This window comes from Calypte anna, chromosome 9, assembly GCF_003957555.1.
Source record: "Calypte anna isolate BGI_N300 chromosome 9, bCalAnn1_v1.p, whole genome shotgun sequence".
NCBI lineage: Eukaryota > Metazoa > Chordata > Aves > Apodiformes > Trochilidae > Calypte > Calypte anna.
The window spans coordinates 20533142-20553925 of NC_044255.1; the positions used below are offsets into that span (position 1 = coordinate 20533142).

At 40.4% G+C, this 20784-nt stretch overlaps 1 protein-coding gene across 2 annotated transcripts in view; it reads right to left on the bottom strand.

The window, feature by feature from the left end:
• FNDC3B (fibronectin type III domain containing 3B) overlaps positions 1 to 20784 on the bottom strand; it is a 184812-nt gene that overhangs the window by 84688 nt on the left and 79340 nt on the right. For both annotated transcript variants that reach the window (XM_030455890.1, XM_030455891.1), the window contains exons 4-6: positions 12084 to 12160; positions 4488 to 4731; positions 1773 to 2060 (exon numbers count right to left, since the gene is read on the bottom strand). In XM_030455890.1, coding sequence (XP_030311750.1) covers positions 1773 to 2060; positions 4488 to 4731; positions 12084 to 12160 — 609 coding nt within the window. The remainder of the gene's footprint in view (positions 1 to 1772; positions 2061 to 4487; positions 4732 to 12083; positions 12161 to 20784) is intronic.

The window sequence follows — 20784 nt, forward strand, 5'->3', positions numbered from 1 at the left end:
GTTTGGGGGAAGACTCCATAATTTGCTGTTCCCAGTTTTAAGGCCCTTTCTGGCTGATGGATTGGTTTTCTTGGCATCTTACAAGTGCTTATGATCTTCTGCTGGAGCACAGCAGAATAGTCCAAGAAAAAAAATAAGACACAAGGGTTACAGGAAAGCCTTAAAATTGGTATTTTAAAATTAAATTTCTATTATTTTAAAAGTGATCATCCAGGCTGACTGAGTACCTGCTGCAACTACACTGCAGGTTAGCTGTTAGACTATATTTTATTCCAGGTCTTCTGTGAAGGTGCTTCCACACACCTCATGTATTCCACCACAGAATAGAGTGAAAAAACCCCACAGATAAATATTAAAGTCATATAAGCTGACTGACAAGAAATAATTAGGAAGACTAATGCAGTGAGTAATTTCCTTAAATTAAAGCATTCCAAAATACAGCTCCTTGCTAATTCTAAAGATCCTGAATGCATAAATGTTGTATGCATAAATGCACACTACAGATTTCAAAGTGTGCTGCATTATAAATATCCTAAATATGCTGGGTGTAAGCTTAGTTACTACCTAAAAGTTTGTTCAGGCAGTTGCTGTTGTAGCTGTCAGCACAGAGACAGGCAGAGAAGAGAGAGGCTGAAAGGTATAATGGATTACAACAAGTTAAAGAGCTAAGTTTAGGTAGAACTGGCTATGTGCAGAATGGTTTGTGATAAATGAGATTTGACTAGATGAGTGACCTAGTGTCATATTGTGAAGTCTCAGTTTTTTAAATTATAAGCCTTTATTTGACTAATTCCAATGGCTAAGCTTAAGCAATTTCTTCCCAAATATTTTCTGTTTCAACTAACTGCATTTCCTCTGAACTTGCACATGACCAAACTTGCATTTTTCAACAATCACCTCACTGGAAAGTTTACTATATTTACCAAGGAGATGCAAAGTACTGATACCTAGTAGTAGTCAGGTTCTGATTACAGCCCAGTTACCCATAAGCATTTTTGTGAAATGCCAAGATGCCTGTGCAAAAAGCCAGACAAAAACCAAGAGTTGGTTTTAGAGCCACTAAAATGATCAGAGGGCTGGAGCACCTCCCCTTTGAATACAGTCTCAGAGATACTGGGGTTGTTCAACCTGAAGGAGGTTCCAAAGAGGCTCCTTATAGCAACTTTCCTGTATCTGAAGGGACCCCACAAGAAAGCTGGGGTAGGGGTTTTTACAGGGTTGTGTAGTGAGAGGACAAGGGAAAATGGCTGCAAACTTGAAGAGGGGAGATTTAGGTAAGATATTAGAAGTTATTTTCTGTGAGGGTGGTGAGACACTGGCACAGGGTCCCAAGGAAGTTGTGGCTGCCCCCTCCCTGGAAGTGTTCAAGGCCAGGTTGGATGGTGCTTGGAGCAACCTGGGGTGGTGGGAGGTGTCCCCGCCCATGCAGGGGGATTGGAATTGGATGAGCTTTAAGGTTCCTTCCAACCCAAACCATTTGGTGATTCCATAAAAAGCATTTCTGTTCCCAATAGATAAAAAAGAGAGTGATGCTGCATTTACCAGGGAACAGTCTTGAAAGATGAGGAGGCAACCAGTCCATCTCACCAAACAAATATACCACAGCAAGCTTCAATGCTCACATTTCAGTCCAGACTGTATTAACACTGTCTTCACAGTGCGGGTGGCAACGTTTTTTTGGCATAGTCACTAAATCCCTACATCCAAGTGGCCGCCGTAAGCCGGAAAGGAGCAATAAAAAGGGAATTAAAAATAAATAAAACTCTCTTTACCGTGTGGCTCTTGTTCATTTGACTTTGGGCTGCTCCTTGCTCTGCGTTCTGGTTTCTTCACTGCTGGAGCCCCACCGCCTCCTCCGCTGCTCGCCCCATTATGGCTCTTGGCATAGCCATTATATACAGTTGCACAGCTGCCTATATGGCTTTTGTAGATGGATGAAGGGGGACTATTCAGACGGTTCTGGCGATCAATCTGCCTGTCTTTGAGTTTCTTGTGCTGTGGTTTGCTGTACTGATCTTCCCTGGTAATATAGCTGGACATCCCGTATAGTGGTATGATTTCTGAAATGAGAGGGTTCAAACTCACGGTAACTCTCAATAATCAAATCACTCATTTTTTATTTTTTTTTTCAAAAAGCTAAGTTCCTGACCATCTGTAAAAGAAGCAATAATGACAGGTTTTCCTGGAGATGGGTTTTATAACAAACCAAAGGGGTTTTCTCCTCAAAAAAGCTTTTCTATAGGACTGATACATTTTTTTTCTATTTTATTAAATGTGCTCATTTGCTGTTTGAGATTTTTTTAACTCTTTGGATGAGCACATATGAACACAGGGGACAGGTTTGTCCCCTCTTTTTCAGTCTTTGTATTTCAGCAACACAGATTTCAAGGAAAAATCCAGGGAGACTGCTATTTAGGAAAAAGCCTCCAGAACTTCCCAGCAATTTAGCATTTTCTTCCCCAGGGCTGGAATAAACAGAAGCAGCTGAGAAGTTCTGGTTTCAAGCTGCCATCACTGATGACATGCAATTTAATTTCCCTTATACTGGCAAATTAAATATAGACTTTACAATGGTGTCAACTGTGCCTGCCTAAGAAGAGAGTTGCAGCACGAACTGGAAGCTTTGAGTAAGTGAATCTGTCTAAAAAAAGCTTGAGAAATATCATAAATATCATATCCATCCTTCAGATACACATTAAATACAATCCTCTCTCCCCCCAGCTGCAAGAACGAGCATCCACATCCGAAGGCAGGGCAGCTTGCAGGAATCTGAGTATTTTCTGCTTTTCTCTGTAGTTCAACTCTCCACCCATGTAATGTAATCAGAAGTTTGAACAAATTCAGGCATGATATCCGATATATTATTCTTAATTTTTTCCCTCCTACTTCCATTCAGAAGTTACCACAAAAAGCTTCTGAAGTAAACAAACATCCTATCCAGCTGCTGGAAGCTTCACTGGTTGGGATTGCCATATATTATAATTTTCTAAGTTTCAACTAGCCAAATTCAATTCCTTTGCTATTTCAGTGAGTCTTGGCCTTCAACCTTCCTTATCTAGCTACAGGATCATATTTGTATTCTCACAGCATGCTACAAAATAAGTCATTGCACAGCAAATGGGAAAGGGTGAATTGATGCTAATCAGTACAATATTCACCAATTCAGTTAGTTCAGTGTTACAGCTCAGGGAAATTCCAGTAAAACAACAAACAAGGTTGTGTTGGGGTTTTTTTTTCTAATTTTTAATTCTAATTTAATTTTTATTCTTACGTTTAATCACCTTCTTGGTAACTACAGAATTTTTAACCATCTACTGAACTGGGAGCTCTGTGCTCACTCTGCAAACTACTGTGCTGGCACACAAGACTTTGTCAAGTAACCTGACAAATGGTCTTGTCCCCTTTCCAAGAGAAAGGTTCCTCCCCTACGTGTCTGGCCAGCTACACCATCCTGCTGGTTTCCTGAGCTTTTCACTTCCTCCTCCCCAGTAAAATGAAGTTAAATGTCAGCTGCAAGGGTCCAGTCCTCACCAGAAAATGAGGTGTGTTGGTCAACAGAAACTTCAATAGAGACCCCATCCTCTCTCTCTCTCTTTCTGCCTCTTCCTTCCCACTCCAGGAGAACCTCACTTTGAGAGATATGGCTTAAACATATTCTTTAGAAAGAGTTTGAACTCCAGGTAGCTCAGCAGTAACACAAAACCATGAAAACTGAACTGATTTCCATATTTAATATCTCAAGTAGTTTTGCCGATTACTTTTTTTTGTTCACGCCCTCTTCCCGATCACACAAAAACTTATCTCCAGGGTGCCAAGGACCCAGCAGTGCACAGTTCAGACACAAATATGCCCCTTTCACTCCTTTTCTTTCAATTATTTACTCACGGCCTGATTAGGGTTGCCATGCTACCCTTTGGTATCGGACAATGCATTTCAGTGACTTACTGCACAGTCCCAACCAGAATAACAAACAGAAAGTGCCTGTTGTTTCTTGGAAAGCCACAGCTAGGGGGGCAGAAAGCACATTACAGCCAACAGGAAGCTGTGTCCAGCTTTTCCCACTGGACATAACTGCAGCAAGCCATGCTCAGACCCAGCCCTCCAAATCCATCCTCATTCCCAAGCCAGAACCAGCAGATTTTGTCTCCTCTTTTTCTGCACAATGCTGCATCGTGACACAGCAAGAGCAATGGGCATGAGTCACAACCCTGGTCTGGAGCATGGGATGATATTTTTTCCTGCTCTGTTTACAAATTAGATTAAAACTGGTTTCGTTTCTGCAACCTAGTGTTGCAACACAGGATTGTCCTGCATTGCTGCACTCTGGACACCTACACCCTCCCAATAAATTCTTGCTCTGGACTCCTGCTTCCCTGTAAGCAAAGCCACTCTATAATTTCTCCAATTAATTTCCACTCTAGATTTCACTAGTCCTTAAAGCCTGCTGAACACAGGTATGAAATAACAGCACCTTCCTCCCAGCTCACCTTGTTCTCCATATATTGTAGGGGGAAGATGATGCTGTGGGAAAAACTGTGGTGGTATGTCCCCAGGTCCAGTGACAGGAGGATAAAAAGCTGTGTGAGAGTTGTGAATAAAGTGGGGATGGTGTGTCAGGTATGGAGGTAAGTGATGGGTTGGAGAGATGGCTGAAGGGTAGCTAGGAGGATAACACTCTGGAGATTGAGGGGTAACCACCACCCTCCGAACGCCGGTGTTGTCTTCTATCACCTGGAAGGGAAGGCAGGGACATGAGCATGTTATGCAGCATCTGAACAAAACATATTTTGAAAACAGAGCTGTTTACAGTTTGTTCTCCCCTGGGAAAATGGTGGGTCCTTCAGTTTACTCATAAACACACTTCTAAAATTAATATCAACAGAAGTCATCATAGTGGTGATGTGGCTTTTCTCGGAGCCTCAGAGAGCCACGCTAATCACCTGCTGCTGCTGCTGGTAACCACGTGGGTAAAGGACAAAATAAACAACCTGTATTTAGGGAGTAAAACAATTGAAAACAGAACACAAAGCACCTAAAGAAGATTACTCATTGGGACCAATCTTGCCTTCTGCACACAAAGCTTCTGCCACTGATTTTGACAGTACTCTGAGTTAGTAACCTCTGGGCACCTGCGGCTGCGCAGAGGCTGTGTGTGTGCAGACGTGCTTTGCAGGACCTCTCTGTGTTGACACATATTTTCCAAAGCATCACTCAGTTCACAAAGGTCATCTGTGTAAGATGTATCATAGGACAGAAGGGGTTTTTTTTCTGCTAAAAAGCTGGTCTATACGTCCATGGAAATCAACTCTGGAATATGCATAACTTGGCCCCGAATGCTGAAGCATGTAAAAACAGACGTAGGAAGGTGGAAATGTGCTTAGGCTGAAAAAAAGTTTTTCAGCTTATAATTTTTCCAGAGTTATATTTCTGAAGAACAGTCAAGCAGCCAAATTTCAGTCCGGACTTAGGAGCCAAGCTTTTCTTGAAGCTTATTCACAAAACTTCTGCCATTTCTGGAACTTAAAATTACAACCAAATATGAACAATTACTGTCCCTTCAATTCTATACGTGGACACACATAAGGTAGAAGGGTGTGAGGGAAGCATAATTGAGCTTCATACATAAAACCAAGCTGTTAAAACCCCAATATTTCCTAAACTGACTGATGACAGACAGGGATGGTACAACATATGTGATGACTGTGTTGTATGAGATAGGTGAATGGGCATCACAGGCACCTGCCATAAGGTGCTGCCACTCTCAGCTGCTGTCACCAATTCCCAGCAGCAGAAGAGACCCTGCTACAGCTCCCCATGCTCCAGTAACTCTCATCACATCAGGGGGTTTTAGGCTAAACCACAATGCAAAATCTGTTTATGTTGATATACCCTGAGGTGAAGCAAGGGCCCAGACACCCAGTTGGTTTCTGCTGACCCTGCTGCAGAGAGACAAGCCCTGCCTAAAAGGCAGTGCTCACAGCCACAGGGTAAAAGTTAACAAGTTATTGGCTGACCCAATTCCCTCTTTGGCCATGTGTGTCTTAATGTTGGATGAATTTATGCCTGATAGCTACAGGCTGTGACCAAGGGCACAGGCAATTTCTGTGGGGTGTCTGGCCCCCTCCAGGAAAATATTTTCTATAGAAAGTTATGTTACTCACTTATAATTGATGTGTTGCATTAAAAAACCCCCCAAAAAATCCACCGCCCCCCCAAAAAACCCAAACACACAAAAACACACACACACAAAAAGCTACAACACAATACCCCCATAAACAACCCAAAAACATTGCTTGCCATGCTGAATAACCAGCACAGGAACTGTTTGTTTTAACATACTTGTTCCTAACCTGTTCCTCCACAAAATCTGGAGGAGAGCCCTTTTCCATTTAACATATATTTGAAAAAACAGACTACTTATTCAGACCGTGCACAGAAATGCTGGACTTAACCCTCTTAGACTCAGATCATTTAACTGAGAGAAAAAATTCCTACATCAAAGTTCCCATCATGGCTTTAGCTGGTCCAAGCCTCAAAGACATCAGTCCTGTAGATGGGGTCGAGCTCTTCTCTGTGCACCTACACCAGACTAAATCTGTATTTTGTGCCCTAATGAAAGATGAGTATGTAAAGGAATGGATGTAGACAGAAAGCTTGCACCATGTAGCAGCACATAAAATAAACTATATTTAAAATGATAAGGATTTATTTTCCTGAATTGTCTTCTAGAGAGATGGCAGGAAAGCTCAGAGTCCCTTCACAGACCTTTTGATGAAACTGATCTGCTAGGTGAACCTATGAAGTACCAGCAGCAGTGAGAGAAAAGCTAGAGATCAGGGGATGAGCCAGCCTTACAAATAACTTTTGACAAAAAGCTGAGAGATTAATATTAATGTCTCTTTTGTTTCCTCCCAGGTCACAAATGCTGACAGCATTCTCTTTATTTCATGTGCACAGAAATGAACAGAGAAACGTGGGGGACCTTGCAAAAAAATACTTTTTCCCCTTGCCTGTAGGATATTTCCTCCATAAACCAGGAATTATAGATATGTATGTAAACTTTTGAAGCTGGATATACAATCTGTAAATATGCTGTACTGTCCTCAACAGATAATAATCTTGGTAACCCAATGTAGTATTTATTCCATGCAAAAAAACCCCACAACCCAGCAAGGGTTAAGACTGCAAACATCTCTCAATTTGTAGTGGGTAGATCTAAGTAGTGCCATTCTGGGAGACAATATTTTCAATTCACAAAAGACAAATTCATTTTGACCAATTAATGTGAATTATATAGTTTAGCAGAGAGGTTTAGCTCTGCTATTTAAAAGAAGGAATCTGTAGTTCTGCATATATGCCTCAAACTCTCTGTCACAAAGATCATAAATCCATCAGGAAATCCAGTTTCTGCTCATCTGCCTCAGGAGCAATGAGATGCTTATCCCTGTTGAGGTTTCTAGATGCAACTGAAATATTAGAAGTAATTGCTATCACTAATTTTAGCAGTTTAAATTTGCAGGAAACAAAATATCTCTGGTCATTTGGCACCTAGAGGTAAACTTTCATTATTTGGTGCTTTTTTTCAAACAGTAACAAGGTTAAATTGTCTTTTGTTGTTGTTTTTGGTGCTTGCTGGTGTACTTGGCATGCTGCCTCAAAAACAATGCTATTATAGCACAGTTTGGTCTAGGTTTTTTTCCATATTTTAGGGAGTTTAATTGCTTAGTGAGGTAGATAGATGATCTTTCAGGAGAAAGATCACAACAGAATTGCCCTCCCCCCATCAGTTGCCGTATTTTGGGAGCACCATTTAAAATGTTATTTGTTTTACATTAAAGAAAGTGCTGGGGCAATAAAAACTCAGTCTGACGAGAGAGAATTTATGTATTCAAAGTACATCACTACTCCATGAGCTCTCATTTTCCTCCACTGAAACTTAATACCATGCCACCAGGAAAAAAACCAGGCATGTCTGACTGAATGGGTATAATATGGTAATATGCAATTAATTTCCATTTGCTTCCAAAATAAAGTTTAAAAAAAAAAAATCTTATTTTTCTTAAATTTAGAGTGCTAGATTCAACATCTGGAGCATGTTGAGGACCCCAACGAATACTGTAAGAATTTTAGAAACTAATTTGAAACTTCATTCATAAATCAATCTGTACCAGAAAAGAGTAAAGAATGAGCTCATCCACAAGGAACTTGGATGTCAACGTTTTCTTTATTCACTTAATTTCTTAAGGATGCCACACCAGGTTCATGCCAGCCCTGACAAGTCTGCATCACTGGCTTTGCCACCCATCACGTACAAACACCTGTGTTGAATCTGTATCTTGCAGATGGGTATCTATAATGCTGGTGAGAATGTTGGGGTATTTTATACCTGGAATGATATAGGTCTGCAGCACCAGTGCTCATGAACTTAAAAGCATTGACTTTGGCATCTTTGTGGCTTGCATACAAAGAGCCTGTGGCTAAAAGCTTATCCCACCCAAACATGGTTTTGGAGAAGACAACCACCTCTCAGGGTAGAGAATACACTCAAAATCAAAATCCTAATCCCTGAGGATGTGAAGGATTTTCTACCACTGTAAACCTCATTTGAAGACTCTTCTCTTTCTATAAGCTATGCTTTAGTTCTCTCAAATGCCATGTGCTTAGTGTAGGAATACTCAACTGCAGGACCATGGCTTAAGTTATGTGGCTCAGACTCCTACTCCAACATTACCTCCTGATAAAAGGAGTCTTATCAGCACTATGCATTCTTCATGCTCCAACCTATAAATCAGTCCTTTTGCCTTAAAATATCTGCAGCAGAGGTCTCATATTAACAACTCCATAAGAGTTTAATGCCAAATTTTCATGTCCAACTACATGAGTAATTCCTCAAACTCCAATGGAATTGCTCCAGATCTGTTTCAGAGAGAGCAGTCCTCAGCTAAAAGCCTTAAGTTCATAATTGTGCTTTTTGATATTCCCCTTTCTCTAATTCTCATCATTAACAACACCTCAAGTCCTCCTTCCCTCCTCCCAAACACAGACTGTCAAAAGCAGAAACAAGGACTCACGAGGATGTCCCCAAATTCAGTAGCTTGGTATCCAAATCAAGATTTTTAATATTCAGATTATGCTGACTCCAGAGAGCTCTGGAAGCCAGGAGGTTCCACAGACCCTGATGGCAAGAAGCCTCCAGTGGACATCCCCATGGAATGTGTGCTCTCAGCTAGCCCAGAGGATTCCTGCAGCAGGGAGAAGCTGCTCCATCCACACCTCAAATCAGAATGGGCATTAACAGCTTCTAGCTCATGAAAAACTGTAGGAGCTGCTCCTTCAACATTCAGCAGTTGAAGCCAGAATTGTTGATATCACGTGCATCTAACACATATTTCATACCATGTAAATAATACATATTTAATAGATATTTCATACCTTCCCCAGCTAACTTCCAAAGTAGCAATGTCCATCCACTGAGAGCAGGGCAAGGAACTTTTTTTCCTCTTTTATATTTAACTAACCCTTTGCCAACAAAGAATTGCAGAGACAAGAACTCTGATCTGAGAGCTCCTGTCTGCCAGAGACACACAGAGGTTTGCTGCTGAAAAGGAAATCCAAACTAACTGGTTGTATTAAGCTGGTCTCTGAAAGTAAAACCATAGCATGAAAGACCTGAACTGGTGGTATTTGCTCATTATTTTCCTGGATTTGTTTCCCTCATCACTGGGAATATCTCCTTAACATCAAGAAACCCAAATTATCTTCACATCTACCAACTTGAGCCTGGAAGCCTAGAAATAAAATCCATTCAATGCTCCTTCCAGTCAAGCTGATCCTGAAGGACAGACAACCTCCTGCCAGTATTTTGCTGATCATTTTCACAATACTGAAGAGGTAATGAAGCATCATTTCAATGCAGGATTGCAATCACTAAATAACTAATGTAATTTTCAAGGCTAATATTCATAGCTCCAACAGGCTGGACATGGAGAAAAAAAAAAAAGCCTTTTTTTAGCAGGCATCTTCACTTCTAAGCAGGGATATCTGCTTTGTCCTCGACTCTTAGATGTACACTTTGGGAAAAAAACAAATCAAAAAGTCAAAGGTATTTTGATTTGTATCTCAGAGTGCATTAATTTGCATCATGCCATTCTCCTGCTATCCTAAAGTTAAGTTGTGGTCTCACTGTTTACCATAAAATAGAGGTTCTAATTATGAGGCAATAGGCAAAAGCAAGAGGAAATACAGGAGGGACATTTATTACAATAAGAACTAATTTGGTTACTATATACTTCCAACTACTATTTAATATGAAGCAGTCTGAAAGGTCAGAGCCTCAGCACAGAGTGGAACACATTCCAGTGCTGAGAGAAGCACTGAATACAGAGTTTTCCCCTGAACTTGACAACTTATTTCCAGCTCCTTAGGAAATGTCTCCAGAAGAGGGTTTTTTGTTGGGTGGTGGTTTTTTGTTTCTTTGTGGGGGTTTTTATTTTCCTTTTGGGGTGGGCTTGTTGTGGTTGTCTTTTTTGGGGGGAAGGGGTCCTCTGGTTGTTTTTTTGTTTTTGTTTCTTTGTTTTGGGGGTGTTTTGTTTTGGGTTGTTTTGGGTTTTTTTGTGGGTTTTGGGGGTTTTTTTGGGGGGTTGTTTTTTCTGTTTTCTTTCTTTTTTGGTTAAGAAACTACTTAAAAACTTCTTTAGAAGAATTATTATGATGTACCACAAGAAGTATTAAAAAGGAGCTGGGTTCAGACAGACATTCAAGTGGAAGACTTTCATCACTCATGTTTGGTAAGTGTTGCAACTAAACCCAACCACTTGACTAAGTGGAAGAACTGAGAGGTAAAACCAGCTTAATAATGTTAAAATTGTTCCAAAAGAGGAGGAAATCTTAAAAAAAATTCCTCTGCACGATATGGGTCAGTTTATTAAATTAGGTGAGCATATGAGGAGTATTAAAGAGCAAATGCTGCCTCAAACATCCCCCAACCACCCACTTCGGGATGTTTGCAGAGCAGGAGGAAGCTGGACCACCCTGTTGTCCTTTCCTTTCTCCTAGCCTGGCTCAAAATGTCCCTTGTACATAAAGCATATTTTCAGTCTGTTCTCGAGTTAAAATACCACAGAGCCATTGCAGTATTTTGTGGGATTTAAGGATGACGCCATCCGCAATTTTTCAGAATTACACAAGCTCACATGTTTCCTGGGGAGGGGATGGATTCCAGGACATCATCTATTTTCTACTGAAGACACCAAAAAATATGTATCAAAAGTTCTTATGCTGTTCATTAAGGATCTAAAACACTCTGTATACCTTTAATGAAGCTTTCAGTCCAGGCCAGGTTACAAGTGGTGAAATTATTGGTTTTATTGTGCTGTTCACACCTACTCTGACTTACACCAACCTTTCCTTTTTTTTTTTTTTTTTTTTTTTATTCTTCCTTACTTCAGAAAGAGTCTAAACTTTGCAGAAGATGGAACGAACAAAAACTATCAGGAAATCTGCTGGTAATCTGAAGCAGTTATTCACAGGGAAGAGCAGTAGCTGTTTAAGAGTTCCAAAATCTAACAGCCTTGTAAAAAGCTTTTTTCCAATTTTTTTTTTCAATAAATAATCACATTTATGCTTGAAAATAAACCAAAACTCTCAGTTCTTAATAGTTTCTGTTGGGAAAATCCTGGGGATCAACAACATATCTTAGAGCTACAGTGGCTTTCTCCCCCTTCCACCAGTCCCCTGCCCCTTCTGACTCTCACACTTGTAATTAAGGCATCACTGAAGCACCTGGACTGGAAAAGTTGCACTATAGGCCCAACCTGTATGCACAGCTTTTACTAGGGTTAAAAAAACCACCTGGTTCCCATCCATCTATCCATCCACCCACCCATCCCAGCGTGTGAAGGTGCACACACAGGTGCTCCCTTGTGCAAACGTGTGAAATGCAGCACTGGCAGTAAAGAGGAGTGTGAAAATGTGGACTAATATGTTCATTAATATTTTTTAATTAAAACTTCAACGAAGCAGACCTCTCCATCTGGATAAGTGCTGTTGCTTTTCCAGACATTTTAATTCTTTAAGAAGCATACCTGGGAGATGTAACCGGGAGGCACATGGATAGGGGGAATGGATCCATTGGGTGACATCATGGGAACCTCTGCTGGTCCTAGCAGAGAGAAATAAGACATTAGTTTTTTTCAGTTTTAAAAAAATGCACGATTGGTCAGAAAAGGCTAAAAATAGCTTTATTTTGAAGTCTGCAATAACAAAACGAGCAGCTCCACTAATTTGTGGTATATGGAAAATGCCATGTGCCATCACTCTGAGAATATGATCACTGTTCAATGACTTTACCATGTAGTCTGTTGAAATAATATTTTCATCATAAACCAGCTAAAACATAGACTTCATATTACCCACTGATCAACTTAAACAGCATTAAGCAGTAACACAATATGTCCTTTAGCAGCCCACAATTCCTATATTGAAATCTGGTTAAGTTATTCTTGTCTTAGGCATGGGAGCAGAGAACAAAGCAGAAACTGTGCAGCTTGGAATTAGGCAGCTCCCAAGGAAAGCATCCAATTGTAGAGAGAAATAAAAAGAAAAAAAAATCACATATGTGAAAAACTATCTATTTAAGAATGCACAAAGACCAAATTCATTATCTCAGCTATTCAGCCTAACCTTGGAATGTCATTCTATGAGCAAGAAGCTTATGGTTTCCACTCTGAAATCCAGCCCTGAACATGCAAGTTCCATTCTGAGTATAAGTATAACAAAGCAAGTGCCACAACCATTAAACTTTGGCAAAGAGAGCCCCACAGCTAAAAGAAAGGGTCTAGATAAAATGGAAATAGTTCTCTCAATTGCTCATTGATTCACACATTAAAACTGGGAACCATCAGACAGAGCAGTCATTAAAGTGAACCCCCCTAACATGGCTGTAACAAACAGATGACTGTAACAAAAATTCTCTACTTTGAAAAAGAAAAATTCATTTCATTACTTCCTTATTACACATTAAAATGTTTACACTAACTTTTCAGCCCATTTGCCACGGGCTAAGAAAATATTCATGGTCACACTCTTGCGAAGAGCTTAAGAGAGAACTCTGCTCCTTGCCACTGTAAATTCAATTTTAGCTTTGACTAATGATAAGTTAATAACCTGCTCTAATGTCTCCAAACCATATCACATCCTAGGCAAGGAAGCTAAACACTAAACCATGAGGCACAGATGGGATGTGATAGCCTTTAGGAGCAGACTGCTCCTAGAGCTTAGAGAAATCAAATGAAATCCCCAACAGCAAAGTGAGCCACAGCCTGTTATCTGATACCAACAACACCAGCCCACATTAAATTACCAAGAAGTCATCCCCTATCCATCTAAATTCTCATACTCTGCAGGCTGCTTATCATGGAATGAGCAGGACTTCTCACTCTTTCAAAATGCAACTTGCACACAGGAATCCATCTGAGTTATTTATACCTCCTCTGACCTTGGTTCATTTTCTCTGTCCAGTTATTTATAGTCTAATCAGCACAGATGGTTTTTACTAGGCACATTTAGAGTTGAAATATGGTAATTTATCACCAAGCATAGTAAGCACACCAACTCCCTAAAGTTTAAAAATTAAAATAAGTCATTTTTGGTGTGGATTCTGCTGCTTTCTCTGTACTTATCAATGAATGGAACTTAACCTATACTACAGGCCCAATAAGAAAAAAAAAATATTACTTTTCCTTCTTATTCTTCTCAAGATTTTTTCCCCCATCTTGTTCTACAGCCCTTTCACCTTTGTCTCCTCAGATAGTAACAATTTCAGTCTGAATGGAAAAAAAACCCAACCAAACCACACCACCAGCAGCAAGCAGTTACTGGAGGGAGTTACCATCTAAATGGCTCTATTTAAATCCATCAAAAATATGAAGTGACAATAGGTTCAGAAGGACCTTAACAGAAATACTATTTCAGTAAATGTGTTTTCCCTATAAAAAGAAAAGTATCTGCAAATTTCTTCTGAGGAATATGGATTTTTATTTCTTTCTGAATCTACATCAGTTTATATACACTGCCAAGTTTTAGTCCCCAGTAAATTGGACAGTATATCTATACGTAACAGCCAACACCTGTAAACACACAATGACATTTTTTGGGGAAATTCAATCCACACTGGATTATCAAGTATTGTTCCAGTCTTCAGGATGGAACATGCCTGAGATTACGTCAAATGAATGCTCAGTATTATTATGCAACTCATTCCTCATCAGCAATTTCTCAAACCTGAAAAACTGCAAGAAGAAGTCTTTATATATAAAAATTAATTTAGAGTTCACTATCTGAGTAGACAATAATTTTAATGTTACAAATAAATGTTGCTTAGCAGAATAAAGCTTTAATGTTTACCTTGTTCCAGCCCTTCACCAAAATGCTACCTACTTACAGCCAGTCTCTCTCAAACTCAGGTACTCTGACTTGGAAAAAAAATTAAAAATGGAACAGTTTTGATGTTTCTGTGTACAAATCAGAGAGTTTCTATACAACAAATAAGAAACACTTTGCTTGGCATGCCTTGGACCTGTCCTTCTGAACCTCGTGCCAAGTGCCCACATGGAGCAGCAATCTATGTGCAGGGGGAAATCAAACTCCCACAGTGATCCTGTTGACTGTCACACATTCGTTCCAATAATAAAAAAACCCCAACAAATACTGAATTTTATCACCAAAACGTGCACAGTGCAAAATGATTCTTAACCTTCCGTCTGACCCACATACTGTTAAAGTCATTTTGGATAACAGGTTTTGAAAGAATGACAGCCCAGTGATTTGCAGCTAGATTTTGTTTCCAGTGCTTTGATTTCAAGGCTAGCCAAATGACTTTAGCATACATTATTTCAGCTCTCTCATCAACAATATCAAAGCAACTTGAAGTGGTAGCAAGTAAAATACAAAGCGATCAAAAAAGAATTAAGACTTTCTGGAGTATTTTTGGTTATCTACATTTTTTTTGAAGTGTTAAAAATTAGAAGTTTAAGGGAAGAGTGTTCCTCGGCTGTTTGTATCCACAGGATAGAGATAAGTGATGTGTCCTCTAGGGAATTAGAGCTTTGCAAGTTTAATTGAAGCCTGTAGTTCTAGACAAAATAGAATTCAAATGAGAAAAAGTCAGTATATTTCAGCATGGATGCTGAAATGAGATAATTTTAACACTTTCCTCATTAACAAATTGAGGCCATCTACTGAGTTCATAATGAAACCGAGCCAGAAGAGCTTTGGCCACCTCTGCTGACAAAGGAAGAGGCCCAATTCCACCCCCACCTCTGACAGTAAATACAGAGCATCTCCATCACCTTCTGGAGAGGTGCCCCAAAGCATTGGGGCTGACTCCATCCAAAATGCAGGTTCCTCCTCTTCAGAAGAGAGGGAAGAGTGAAGAAGCCACCAGGCTGAGGGCAACCAGGCAGGTGACAAACCACCCTTGTCCCTGTGCTGCAAGAGCACAGAGTGTTCCTATTTCTAACACATGTTCAGAATTAAGGGACAGCAAAAGAAGCAACTCAGTCTTACACTGTGACAGAGCTAAAGAACAGCTTGACACCCAGTAAGAGCCTGTCCTCCTCTTCCAAGCCACACATTCCCTCTTTTGTGCTGCTCTGATGGCATGGAAGATCATTATTTTCACCATTTTAGGTGACCAAAAAGATGTTGCAAATCTGTTGCCTTTAAAAGAAAAAAAACCAAACCGAACCAGAACCTAACACCTGCACATGCAATCTAACAAAAATGGCAATTATTCTCTCCCTTCTTGTCTGATGGGATAACACATGGATCTGCAGACTAAAGAAAGTCTCCCCACATCTCTCCCTTTGCCAAGAGGATCCTTTTGTCATGGGAGAACTGTTGATTCTTCTGGCCACTTTTATTCCTTCAGAAATCATGGCACAACCTACCTGAGAAACTTCTGTCCCAAGGTTTTCAAGGCTAATTATGGCCTCGGTTCCAATCCATGACACTTTTCAAAATTCTTCTATAAAACCAGTTTTGGAATATGGATTTTTTTTCTTGTTCCTCAGTGACCTTTTATGCATGCATTAAAGATCACTTTAATTAGGTTTTTTCCTTAAATGAGAGAAGCCAAACTCATTTCAGTTCCTCCAGCAATAGCAACAATCTTTCCTACTTGTTTCTTTCCACATAGGGCAAAAAGAATTTTATTACACCATTTTCCTTTCCTTACTGCTTGTAGAGCATTACTTTTCTCTCTTTATTACTAAATTCTGTCCACAATAGAACATTTTTTCACATCCAACTCCAGCAAACGGTGTTTGTTTTACTCCTGTGTTCCTAGTGACAATTTTGCATAGCTTATTACTGACCTTCCCAGGCTTCATTATAAACTTCCCATTCTGAAACCAATTTCCAAAAACTTGCTCAAGTTGAGGAATTTCTATCTGTTTCTAGCAAAAACATATTTATTATTATACCACAGTACCTGACTTAGCAGAGAAACAAATTGCAATTTAGTGATTTGGGCACTTTTACTTTGAAATTTAAGAAACTTGCACATTTTAAGGACACAAACCTACTGCATTAGCTAAGTAGAAAATCAAATCCAGCCAGGTAAATGCAGAGACTTTTAGAAAGCTCAACAGTTACAAGTAAACCATGAAAAAATAATATTCCTCCCTGTGATTCAAAAGACAACTGGGATCACATCTTCCACTGGGGTGCTTCTCAGAAGCTAAATCTATGGAGCAAGAGGTGTGACCGAATGAAAAGGGAAGATAATTAAAGGGCAAATTGGCCTGCTTTGCTAAAACAAATGACCCAGGGCTTGCTGACCTTGGCAGGGACCCAAGGGTTTGGATTTTCACATGGATGAGCAGCTGTTCCGGAACAATTTCCTCAATGAAGTCCGAACAAACAGGCTCCCTGTGGCTGGCAGGCACACGTGTCTTCTCCCTCCACTTGGAGACTCTCAAAGCAGCTTAGCTACCAAACAAGGTGATGACAAGGGAAAAACCCAAAAAAAAAAGGAACAAAAAAATAATCCTGGATTCTTCCATTCATCTCCTTTCCTTTGCAGCAGAGGTGTGGGATTTTTTCTAACCTTTCAGCCACAGCCTGAAGCTGTTGGGTAGCACAAGCAAACACGAGTGCCTCAGACTGCTGCATAAAACCTCTAGAGAAGGATGTAAAGAGCTTTCACATGGAAGTATCACCACAATTTTGAGGTGCACTCTCTCCTAGATAAGAGCTAATTTGGATGCTAACTTCACCCTGCTCGCCTAGAGTACAAGGCAGAGAAAGAGTGAGCTCCCAGGTATCTACTTCAGTTACAAGGACACAGGGTCTTAAATTTGCTGCTGATCAAGATCTGAATATTTTGTGCCTATATAAGTGTAAATTTGCAGATCAAAGCACCTCCAGATTAGAGGGAAAAGAAGGAGCAGCTTTTACAACTCTAAGTGCTTCAGTGGGTGAAATTACAGCTTTTGGAACATCAGAAGAAAATCCCACTTCTGTTGCATTCAACATGCCATACATTGGGGGTTGTGAAAGTTGCAGACATGATGTTAGCAACTCACTTTACCAAGGCATAGGGTTAACAAAAGCATCCAGCACTTGCCTAGCACCATGGCACCAGCTCATACCTGAAGAAGGTAGAATATAGACTTGATATATACTTGCCCTTTTTTTTTTAAGACAATCTCATCTACACCTAAGGATGGGAATGAAAAGGATGCTTACCACACATCCATTCACACTGCCTGGCACCTCAACCATTTCCTATTCAGATCAGGTGTCAGGAGTATGAGTAATTCCTTCACCTTCTAAGAATAGCACAAAAACGTTACTAAACCCCTCAAGTTTCATGGAAGTGGCTTCAAATGATCTTGGATCCTGCATCAAAATGACCACTTAAATGCAAATGAAACATTAAGAAATGTATCAGCCTGAAGCCTCCTGCACCTGCCTGGAGTCACCTTAATCTGTACATACAAACAGGGGGATTGAAAGTGGAGATGGAAGCACTTTTGATACAGATAAAAGGTGCTTCTTAAACTTCTTTGCAAGTTCTACACCTGCTTTAGGGTTTTTCAAGTCTTTCTAAATACTGTGACAACATCAGAAGTTCTAAACTGTAACAGTCCTGGATGTATCCTCTGTCCCACTCCAGATCAATTTTTTCATAAGCATTAAAGAAATGGTTGGAGTTAAAAACACAGTGGTCCCTCTGTGTTTTGGTGTATTTTCATTGTTAACATGAAACTGCAAACGCTGTACATTTGTTCAGCCCTTGTTCAGGGCTTGGATGTCCCAGCTACCAGCCCTACAATAATATCCAGCCCAGAGTCTGGCATTGACTGATGTTTTCAACATGTTCAGACAAATTCACTCAACCAAACATCAAATCCAAATACTCAGAAATCTGTGCCAAAGGCATCAAGCAGAGAGCTCCTGGAGCATTTTCTGGCTTATTTTCCTGACAGCACCTTTGCTGTTTACACCAGAGACTTTGGAAAGTGGTTTATTTTACCTGTGGTTGCTCCTTGACCTGCTACACACAGCAGGAGGCTCAAACACATGCAATTTGTAGCTAAACATCACTCTATGCTTTCATATAAGAACCAAGAGATTCCTACTCAGCAGCCAGTTATTTTGCTGTGCGTGTTGCCCAGATGTTGTGTTCACATTCAGGGCATATTTCAGAAATAACTCAGTAACCCCTAAAAAGAGAACATTACTTGTGTCTTATCAGTTGCACTGAACCTGTCCTGTCCAGAGCTATCACAGAACTACAAGGTGCTACACAGCAGCAGTTACATCTGAATTTGAAGAGGGAGATAGGTTAAATGTTCATTTTCACAACTATGAATCAATAAATGTCATGTTTCAAGACTGAAGTGCCTTGCACTGTCAGATCCTGATCCTGAGAGCATAAAGAACTGGGCCACTCCTCACCTGCAAGACCTCACAGGCAGTCCTGCACCTTGGATTTTGGCTTCATCACACTTCAGTAAGCAGAGGAGAGCCTGGAGGAGGTCTTTAATAGCCTGGCACATCATCCCCCTGTGCATCACCAGCTTCTCCTCCTGCCATGGGGCTGGAAAAGGAGTGGGGGGCATCTGGGGACCAGGACCAGCATGGGGCCACCCCATGCCAGGCACAGCACAACCAACCTTGACATGGAGCAGTGACAATCAAGCTGACAAGTTACAAGAAACTCTGACAACCTAAAGCTCACAGAAGTACTTGGAAAAAGTTACACAAGTAGAGGTGTTCAGCCCCAGAGAACAAAGATGGACAAGACTGATTCTTCAGGGCTGTTGCTGTTCCTCTCCATCTCCATCCCCAGGAGGGTTTTGTTTCCTTTTTGAAAACTAGGGCCCATAGATTCTTCTAGAATTCCAATTCATGGGCAACATTTTTGAGCAGAATATTTTGTTGTTGTTGTTCCGAGTAGAAATGGAGTATTTTCCCACTCTAATCTGAACAAATAAGTTGGGATTCTTTTGCTAAAATAAACCTTTTCTGACGGTTGGCTCAAGAGCCGCTACTGCAAAAACACTTGCAAAGAGTATGTTGCAATAGTTCAAGCATTGAAAATAAGCATACTCCCATGGCAATTCACCAGATGGGCTACAGATTGTAAATCATAGATGTCTAGACTAAAACACAGGAGACAAACATCTGTCTAAAATCAGTTGACTTGAATGGCAAATACTGCTAAATAAATTAGGACTCTGTTGGAAACAAAGAGAAAAACCAACGACGTTGAAAACATCTGAAATTAATCCATTAGCACACAAGCCACAACACAATAACCTGAAACTGGAGACACACTCATTTCGTGATGAATATGAACATGAGCCCAAGATGACACCCTGACATCTGAAAGCAGGAGCACAAAAGCATTTCTATGACCCGGCACCACATTCCCCCACAATCCAGCCCCAGAACATCTGGCTGGAGCGGGGTTGTTGTTCTCCTCACTTCACAAGCAAAACTGTGGGACAAAGAAATTAAATGCTTGATGCAGGGTCACACAGGAAGCTTGTGGGAATGGAACTGGACACAAACCCAGAACAGGGTTTAGGTCATAAGACAATACTTAAGCCTGAATAAATCTTGAGACCTTTAAAGACTGGTGGGTTATCACATAGGAAAATGATTTAAAAAAAAGAAAGAAAGCCTTCCTCATACCTAATAACTCTTTTTGCCTTCTCATATCCCTTTGTTTTATGCTAGAAATATTCCAGAAAGCTTGTGGATGAAAGGGAGAACTGCAGAACCAAGACAGGTGAGACAGAAGAGACCTTGCCCAGAACACAGCAGCCTGCCCCTTGCCGGAGGCTCAGAGGGAGCAAACAAGGCCTTAAAGCCAAATTCAGAAATGGGAGAAACCCATGAAATAACTATTGCCAACCCATACAAATCTCTGCCAGCATCAGATTTCAGGTTAGAATCATAAGTCTTATGTTATCGAGTTCTGACACTGCTAAAGCTTTGAACTGCAACAGAAGGGTCAGCATCCTCCAGCTCTGCAACTGAGCTTCCCACCAGACCTCTATAACCACTCCATTTATTTTCGACCATATGTCAGCTCTAAGGAAAACAAATGTCACAAAATTAGAATTATTTTATTTTTGCACCAGTTACTAACAACATTATCATTTACATCCTATACAACACTATTTGCCTGGTATCATCAGAGGTTTTTTATTTGCAGGAAGACAAACACAGGCATAAGTGATGGAAGCTCAACTGTGGACATTATTCTGC